The sequence below is a fragment of the Asterias amurensis genome, chromosome 9 (genome assembly GCF_032118995.1).
Source record: "Asterias amurensis chromosome 9, ASM3211899v1".
Lineage (NCBI taxonomy): Eukaryota > Metazoa > Echinodermata > Asteroidea > Forcipulatida > Asteriidae > Asterias > Asterias amurensis.
Window position 1 is genome coordinate 3,152,348 of NC_092656.1, and position 9,634 is coordinate 3,161,981.

The 9,634-nt window shown below is 41.2% G+C and overlaps 1 protein-coding gene across 1 annotated transcript; it reads left to right on the forward strand.

The window, feature by feature from the left end:
- The first annotated feature begins 30 nt into the window (after positions 1–30).
- LOC139942057 (GPI ethanolamine phosphate transferase 3-like) lies at positions 31–8,624 on the forward strand. The gene is made up of 5 exons (XM_071938741.1): positions 31–848; positions 1,329–1,488; positions 2,113–3,964; positions 4,666–5,042; positions 5,458–8,624. Exons 1-5 carry the CDS (start codon positions 100–102, stop codon positions 5,650–5,652), a joined length of 3,333 nt encoding a protein of 1,110 aa, XP_071794842.1. The 5' UTR covers positions 31–99; the 3' UTR covers positions 5,653–8,624.
- Positions 8,625–9,634: the final 1,010 nt, after the last annotated feature.

Below are 9,634 nucleotides of genomic sequence, written 5' to 3' on the forward strand. Positions count from 1 at the left end.
TTTAAACAAGTGAGAAAAAAGATGGCAACCTCCATGGGCGGCGCGTGAGTTTTGAGTTTTGCATTTTTATCACGATTTTTTAACATTAAAAAGGTCAAGATGAGTATCGGAACTAAACTTTTTCTTCTTCTAGCTTGGATAGCCTCGCTATTTGTCATTGGAATCACAATATTTTCCTGGGGCTTTTTGCTAAACCGACTTGAAATTCCAGACAAGAGTTCGTGCAATGATGAAACTACAGAGGGCGCTAGTCACGCTTGCAGAGAGCACAGCAGATACAACAAAGCGGTTATAATTGTAATTGATGCCCTCCGGTATGATTTTACAATATACAATACATCCCTAGACAATGAGATATCCCTCCCTTTCCAAAATAAGCTCCCGTTCATACATAAAATTCTTAAAGAAAAGCCACAAAATTCCCTGCTATGCAGGTTTATCGCAGACCCGCCCACAACAACAATGCAGAGGTTAAAGGGTCTGACGACCGGAAGTCTGCCGACTTTCGTGGATGCGGGTAGTAATTTTGCAAGTGCAGAAATCGATGAGGATAATTTCGTCCACCAGTTCCATCGGTTTGGCAAGAGAATCACATTCATGGGGGACGATACGTGGGAATCGCTCTTCCGCGGTAAATTTTCTCGCTCGTATCCATTCCCGTCGTTCAACGTAAAGGATCTTCATACCGTGGATAATGGAGTCTTGGAGCATCTCATCCCGGAAATGGCCGAGAAGGATTGGGATGTCATTATTGCTCACTTTCTTGGCGTTGATCACTGCGGACATCGCTTTGGGCCTTACCATTCTGCCATGGGGGAAAAGCTGTCACAAATGGACCAAGTTCTGAGGTGAACTTCAATTCTCACAATTTAATCAATTGATATTTTCATAAGCAGATAAAGAACAACATTAATATTATTGTTTAGTGTAACAAAATAGATGCAACCTAAGGTGGAAGCAGGCCTGATTCTATATTCTTCCTACTTTAGTCTGATTTCCAGTTGTTTGCCCTCGGTCTAATAAAGCCTACACAACACATGTAGGTCAGCCGTTTTACTAAAAAGTATTTTCCTACTTTTGTTCAAATGACCCGATATCATGCCTGGATGGGACATCCATTAAACTGGGATTTTAGTTGCTACATTGTAGACCAGAGATAATTTTATTAGTTCAAGGAAGGTACTTATTTTGAAACTTTTATCCTTCTAAAAAAAAGGGTTTTTTTCTTCAAAATTCAGAATATCTTTCAAAATAGTTAACCTACATTGATTTCTTCTTTGTTTTGAATTTAAGATCCTTCAACTTTTTAAACTGACTAATCTTTTCAGATCTGTTGTAGAGAAGTTAAGTGATGACACCGTGCTGTTTGTATTCGGTGATCATGGAATGACCAGGACAGGAGACCATGGTGGGGACAGCGCAGACGAAGTAGCGGCAGCGCTTTTTGTGTACAGCCCATCAATCTTACACCAGGAGTCTCCTAACAAGGTTAGTGTGTATGTTCCGGTCCAACTTTAGAATTGTCCCAACTGTAGTTAGGACTGGCCCCAACTTGAGCCTTTCAGTTTGGACGACCCAACTATGTATAGATGATGTGACCTCTGGCGTCACCCAAAAACCATAACATGATTCGCGCGCATGCTGCCGGGGCAAAATCTTTGTGTTTTGGCAGCGAGCTAGAAAGTACATGCAATCTTACCATGACTACGCATCTTTTAGCCTGGCGAAACATGACTTGGACAGTGTTTCGTCAACAGAGGGCGGTTTGAATGTAAACAGGTCACATTGTCTATAGCTGAGGATCGTTTGATATTGACAGACTGACAGTGATAAGTTTGGCTTCTAAATGCTTTTTTGATCCTCTCAAGTTTCTCTAGGCTTGCATTTCATTTCATAAGTGATACATGCATTCATGATCAACCTTTCATTTGAAGAAAGGAGGCACATTTCGAATCTTGTTTATCTGTTATTTTTATATTCCATAAATTTATGTGGAAATTATTAGTGTAAAACTTCCCAATGACCAGTGCAATATCTTGCCTGCCAGATAGACACTGGAATGCACAAAGACACCGCAATAAAAATCTTGTTAAATTTTGTTTTATATCACAGGAAGCTCTCTGCTCAGTATCTCAGATTGATTTAGTCCCAACCCTGAGTCTGCTCCTCGGCACACCCATCCCATTCTCCAATCTCGGAAGTGTCATCCCTGAGTTGTTTAGCCTCCCACCTGCTAATCAAGACGCTCCATCAAGCAGCAAGAACTCATCTCATATCAAACGATGGTCTCAGGAACTACAGTCGCTCTACAACAAGGTTGCCGCACTGCGCACCAATGCAGACCAAGTCAACACTTACCTCCGGGCCTATTCCAAGATCTCGGAGGAATTTCCTCAAGCGTACTTCTCCCAACTTCAAACCATCCTCGATAGCGCTGAAGCTGGCGTCAGGGAGGTGCTTAAAGATGCAAGTGTCGACGAGGAGGCTGCCATGGCCCTATTGAGGAACTGCGAAAACATTTACGTGGACTATTTGAATCGAGTGAAGGAAACGTGCCGCAGCATGTGGGCTCGCTTCGACATGACCTTGATCGTCCTTGGTTTGTCCATCACTATAGGAGCATGTTTCCTTACTCATGTCCTACTAACGCACAATCATAACTTTGGAAACCGGAGCCAGCTGGACACTGCTCTTGGGACGTTGCTGAAGGTTACCGTGGTAACTATAATCGTATGTGTTTTGATGAGCGTAATGATGAGTGCGGCCCTGCCGAGCCTGCAATTACATTCCACAGTTTTGATTTTGACCATACCAGCAGTCGGAAGCCTGCTAAACTCAATCGTATGGATAGTGTTTCTTTCCACCGAGATGAAAGCGTCCAGCTTTGTCAAGCTCTGGAATTATTCTAGCAAAACCTTGGTCTCTGTCGCGTTGACATTCCTATATTCAATGTGTTTAACTTCCAATAGCTTTGTCGTATATGAGAGTTATGTTGTATCATTCTTCGCAAATAGTCTTCAGTTTGTCTGTGTGTGTTCAATAGGTTCCGTCTATGCACTTGCTAAACCCACCAAAGAACAGGCAAGAAAGAAAGCCAAAGCGGAGAAGTCGAGAGACATTGGTCATTTCCTGACCCATCCTGGCACGATATTTGTTCTACTTGCAGTGGCATTCCACACGTGCGTGCGGTTCAGCAATGTTTTCTTCGCCTGTCGAGAAGAGCAAAATCAATGCCAGGAGACCGATCTTTTGAGACCCTTGGGGTCATTCTCCGATGACTCAGGCAGCTACAGGAACTATCGCTACTTGTTGTCTGTAGCTTGCCTGGCCGTCATCCCTGCATCGTTAACCTTCTGGTTGAACAAACAAGGGAACTTAAATGGCGGTTCTGCCCCTATGCTCAGTGTTGTTTACGCTCTACCCTTCGCCACTGTCTCCATTTGCCTAAACTGGGGATTACAGGCTCTTCCGCAAAAAATGGTTGACAGTCTACCCCCTTGGCAGCAGGTGTTAATGCCAAGGGTAGCCTATTCCATGTTACTCTTTTCATTTGTCTCCGTTTTATGGAACCCCTTGTGCATTTACTTAGTACCGAGGGACAAGCACAAAAAGAAAATCGACTACCCCGGAGAAGGGGAGACCGTTGTGCCTAAACTCTTCAACCACCTGAAGAACACCTGGAAGCGGAGCCCTCGCCAGCCCAACCGCATCCCTGAGGAGAGTCAGTTGGACCCTGATGAGTCAGCTCCACCTGTTGTGTATGGGTTAGGGACGGTGTACTCGTCGGTCTGCTTGTTAGTCAGTGCATCAGTGGCTCTCCTCCTGGCGCTGCTCCTTGGGGATGGTTTATCTCCGGCCGTCATCACCATGCTCATCCAGATGCTCATCTTCCTGGAGTTGTATGCTGTGATACGGAAGCAGCAACTGGCTCCACTAGAAGCTGTACCCGATCTCCTACATTTTGGTAAGAGCTTGTTTAGTTTAGCAGGCTTGCGGTTGATTCCACAAAGATAGTCCTTACTTAGGACTAGTCCTAGAATATTAAAAACTTGAGGCTAGTCCTAAATAAGGATGAGTAACTTATTCTACACTGCCAGAAAGACCTAAGATTTAGCTTTTATCTGACTTTCAAAGGTCCCTAAAATTCTGGTATTACTTGAGATCATTGTGATGAACACTGTGTGGAATCTTAAATTTATACTGTAAAATAATCATTTCTTTCAACCAGGGTAGTCCTATCACAGGCCTGTGCCGATTTCACAAAACACTTAGACTCATCTTAAGATGTGTTGTCAGTCTTGTATTGTGACATCACGGTTTGCTAAGCAGTTAAGAGTGATTCCAAGTTAAGATCAATCTTGGCTCTTTGTGAAATCGAGCCCTGGAGTTTCATCTTTGAGAGGGCAAGGCCATTTTCATTTTGAAATTCGAAAAGGGTTAGGGCACTTCCATTGGAACATGTTTAGGTCTATAGGAAACTTTTGAAGGGGGAACAAGGCCAAGACCAGGGCAACGGAGGGCATCGCCTCTGTGGTGTCCGTGGAATTTGAGGACTGTTATCAGTAGTTTTTTAGAAGCTCTGACATGACAGCTCTGAGTTCATCAAAACGTCAAACTTGTTCAAAGAACTAGTTGCAATTTATTTTGTTTCATTTCTCTGTCCAGGTATGCAGCAGGTTCCATGGTACGCGGTCGCAGCTTGGGGGTTCATGTCCAGTCAGTATTTCTTCTCCACTGGTCACCAAGCAACCATCTCCTCCATCCGGTTTGACTCAGCCTTCACTGGTTTCCACGGTGATTTCCCTCCCTATTTATACTTCATCCCTGGCGTGCTCGTCACCATCAACACGTTTGCGTCGCAGATCTTCTTTGCCGTGTCGCTCCCGTTGCTCCTGATCTGGCCGTTCACCCGAGGGAAGATGTTCGATCGCCGGAAGGATGATGACCGCAAGGGTGAACTGGGCTTGCACGTCAGCACCAGGGAGCTTCGTATTGCTTTCTTCCAGGTTATACTGGCTTATATGCTGTTCCACGCAACACAGGTAATTCAATTCAATATTACATTTTGTTTCCCATATGCGGACCTGCGAGTTGTCCGAATTTTTAAAGATTCAAGGATTTTTCACTGATCTCCCAATTCTCTTCAGACTTTCTCAAAATGGGGCAAACTTGCCATCACAGAGGTAAAAAGACATGGCTTTTGTTATGACCAGACCTTATCTATTTGAAATGATGTAGACTGGTCTATAAACTGATGAAATGTTCTTTTGTTCATTCTGGATGCTTCACTTTCCACACCAAGAAGAAACTGTTAGTAAATTTTCAGGATTTTTCCATTTTTCTACAATGTCATCCTTGCTATAAAAACATTTAGCAATACTGGGCACAGAAAATACACGATACATTACTGATACCGAGAAAAGTTCTCTCATTGTAACTTTTTTTTTTCTATTTCAGTTGGTCGGGGCCATGATGTCAGCGGCCATTCACCGACGCCATCTTATGGTTTGGAAGATCTTTGCCCCTCGATTTGTTTTCCAAGGGACGTCGTTCCTCGTCATTCTAGTAGTTCTTCTTCTGAGCTACCTACTCATCATAAGAGTCGACAGAGCTGTTTCCAACTGGCTCCAAGTCTTATTCCAGAACTCTTGAACTTGAGGGAGAGCATGTATCAGGCCGGTATGCTTCGTTTTTTGAAAGGGCAAGGGCACCAAGGCATTTTCTCCTTGGTAAAGGGCACCCTATGAAGAAATTGTCCATTTTTACAGGAGCATTTCAAGGGCACCAAGGCAATGACCAGGGGGCATGGAGGCAATCACCTTAGTTGCCTCTGTGAAGTATCATGCCTGTTGTATATATGATTGTGATATTTTGTCTGCCGGTTATGACAGTGGTAAGGAATGTGCACATTTTGTATCCTCTGATTATGCACAGCGCCCTCTTGTGTTGGAGTTTTTGATCCAGCCACAAATGATGATGTGATTGGTATTAATTTAGGTAATGATTGCATCAGGGCTAAAGATTATGATTTATGCAGGCATGATAGTCTTTTTACTTTAGTCTGATTTCCGATTTGTTTGCCCTTGAAAAAAAAAAACAGACAGATTGTGATTAAATAATTTTAAAAAGTCTTTAAAGCTTACATCATGTACATGTACATAGGTCTTCCTTTGTACGTGATGAAATGATCCATGGATTAAATATCATGCCTTGTTGTGAATTAAGCCCAGCTGTGTAAATTAGCCACTTTTGGGGTGGGGCTGATACAGTAATGTATTGGATTAACCTATTAGTTTGCCTGGGCGTCTTGGGCAACTAATGTCTAAGTCGCGACTATTGATTGCTTAGTCGAGTCCCGGCTACCATTTTTCAACCACTAATCATGTTAATCGTGCCGCCACGACTACTTAAAAAATAGTTGCGACTTCCTGCCTGATTGGAGAACTAATTTGAATTGTGTCGCTCATGACTATTTATGTCAACATAATTTACTTCAGAAAATTATCAGACATCAGATAAAAGAAAGAACGAATATCAAGAAGAATAAGAATATTTTAAGGTAGGATTAAAAGTTTTGTACTTGTTTTATATACAAAGTTTAATATGCAACAAAAACGGTCCATAAACGAAACGAATTGCAGTCAGGACAAACGGGTTGTGGAAGCATTGTGTTATAATTTTTCGTTGCAAAAAGGCGACTAAAAATAACTTAGGATACATGGGGCGGTATGGGTCAGACAGAATCATGTTCACTTTAGTACGCACTTGATCATCATTTGTTGTAAAGCCACCTTGATCTAGCTACATACATGTACTAAGATATAACCGCAGTAAAGGTATTAGTATGTAATAAGAAAGTAACTCAGGCAAGAATTTCCTTCCTACTTAAAGACACTGGACATTATTGGTATTGTCAAAGACCTGTCTTCTCACTTGCTGTATCTTACCATATCATGCATAAGATATCAAACCTGTGAAAATTTGAGCTCAATCGCCTCGGTCATCGAATTTGCGAGATAATAATGAAAGAAAAAACACCCTTGTCACCATTGTTGTGTGCTTTCAGATGCTTGATATCGAGACCTCAAATTCTAAATCTGAGGTCTCGAAATCAAGTTTGTGTTTTTTTTTTTGTTTTTTTTTCTTTCTCGAAAACTACTTTACTTCAGAGGGAGCCGTTTCTCACAATGTTTTGTACTATCAACCTCTCCTTATTACTTGTCACCAAGTAAGGTGTTATGCTAATAATTATTTGAGTAATAACCAATAGTGTCCACTGCCTTTAAGTCTGATTTCTGATTTTGGGGTCCTCAGAAAACTCAGCAATTTTGTTTTTAAATGGCTTGAAAAGTCTATCAAATCCTATGCCATATACATGAGGGGCAGCCCTTGTACTCAATAAAATGTTCAATTTTTTTTCGAAGGGTCATTAAATATCTTGCCTGGTAGCTACAATAGGAGACTTTCTGGGACGATAGGTGGCAGCAGACTTACTGGGTAAGGCCATTGTTCTTAGAATTATGCGCATGTTCAGAACTATGTAAACAATGGAATTTTACCCGGTAAGTCTGCTGCCATCATGCGTTGGAAAGTCTTCCATTTGTTTGCACGTCAGCAGTTTTCAATCCATTGTTTCTTCCCAACATGGCCGCCCCAATAAAGTTTGCATGCTGTTAGAATGTACAGTTGGACATATAGACAAGACGTGTTGGCCAAGTTCCTATTTGGTATCGGATACAGGATGTTATTAACTTCCATAGGAACTGATGGAGGTCACCCTTAGGCCTGGATGGGGGGGGGGGGGCTTGGATAGTAGCAGGCAGGAAGTTGTGTTTGATGGCATTGTCTTGTGTGGTCTTTCGATAATAATAACCAAATTGGGTTTTGTGCAGCAGCTCAAAGATCAAAATAAAAGCACTCTGCAGATGGATGCACATTAGGCCTATAGCTTTGATTTGACTACAAGTACCTCTTAACTTTGTTTTTGTCATCGGTTTCCCGTTTGCTTTCCAACAATTTGTGGAATCCTGATTTAAAAGCAAAAGAATTTTGCAAGCCTTTGCAAAGGTAACGGCCTGTTGTCTCGACCCTAGCAGAGTCTTTCTCGAAGGCTAAATGACAACACAATAAACATGAACAGGGGAAAAAGCTAACGCTTTACAAGGCTCAATCGATCAAAGCAGGCACAAGACTCGGTTATTCTATTGATTGTATGTTTCAAACAGAACTTCATAAATTGAGGGCAAACCAAAAAATGATGTGCAAAGTTAGAAAATAATCTCAAACGAAACCACCATCCCCTGAGTAATTTGTGCTTGAACATGACTTCATTTTGAAAATGATCATTTTAAATCTCAGGTTGTCACTTATACATGATGTATCCATCCTTATGCAACACAGAAATTGACTGATACCTGTCCCTTCTAAGTTCACGCCAAAGAATTATTTAATAAGAAGAGTTGAAAATGAAGGGCATTATCTAGAATTTAAGAAACAAAATGTTAAAAATTGCACGAATGATTTTTTTTTTTTATGAGAAAAAAATATGAATTTAAAAGTTTATTTGTTTGTTTTGTCTGTAGATGTGATTTTGCTTACCAAATAAAATCTGGGTTTAAACTTAAGTATAAATCTATTGGTTTTGTCTTGTATCCATGCTCCACATGGGGGGGGGGGGGGGCAGAGGGTACCCCCCCCCCCCCACTAACATAGAAATTACCCCCTAAATTAAATTACAAAAATATTGTATGTATTTATTTTTTACTGAACCCACTCACCCAAATTACATTTCTTCTTTTTCCCCCATTTTTATGAATCAAATTTTGAAACATTTCTGAATTCCTCAAAGCGCTTTAACGCTTGGCTTAAAATCCCGAAGTAGTTTATAAGTTAGTCACACATGGTTAGTCATACATAGTGTATGTTTACGGCCTACAGGAAGAAGTGGGTCTTTGTTTGATGTCTATTATGACTAACGTAATTAGAACCTTACGGAACTGTCTGCTAAAAACGACAACCAGTTCTGGGAACATTCATAGACATATCCCCCACAAACTACCTTGGTGTCTATAATTTTTACCTACTATTACCCTTTTCGAGCAGAGTGTCCTTAGAAGGGTTGTTGGTTCTGTTTTAAAACATCGCAAGCACCCCCCCCCCCCCCACTTTTCAACAGGTTTCCTCTGGATTGTGAGCTACAGTGATAAATTAACTTATGTCACATCCTTTGTGTCATTACCAAAAGTATACAACAATAGTAATATTGGGTATTTGTACACTTAAAAAACAATCAGACTTTTTAAAACCATGTTAATGCTACCCTGAAAAAAATAGAACTTTACACAATTGTGAAAATAAAAACATGCAAACTTTTCTTTAAAAACCACTACACTCGCCTTCAACATTGGTTTACCAGGGGGAATAACCTAATTATGGTTTCCCTAAAATATTGTGACTTTAAAATTTGTTCAATTAACACGTTTATCTGCATATCAATTTCTGTCAATCATTCGTGAAAAATCATATTTCTGATACCTGTGGTCTCACTGCACGTAACACGAGTCACCCTGTGGTCACACTGCCCGTAACACAAGTCACCCTGGAGTTATCCTGTGAGTGGTTTGCTACACGGACT

Bases quoted from the DNA above. Each gene is read 5' to 3' on its own strand.
- LOC139942057 (XM_071938741.1), top strand. From the start codon at position 100: ATGAGTATCGGAACTAAACTTTTTCTTCTTCTAGCTTGGATAGCCTCG. The intron at 1,489-2,112 runs GTTAGTGTGTAT...TTTATATCACAG, and splicing joins ACCAGGAGTCTCCTAACAAG to GAAGCTCTCTGCTCAGTATC. The intron at 5,043-5,457 runs GTAATTCAATTC...TTTCTATTTCAG, and splicing joins TGCTGTTCCACGCAACACAG to TTGGTCGGGGCCATGATGTC.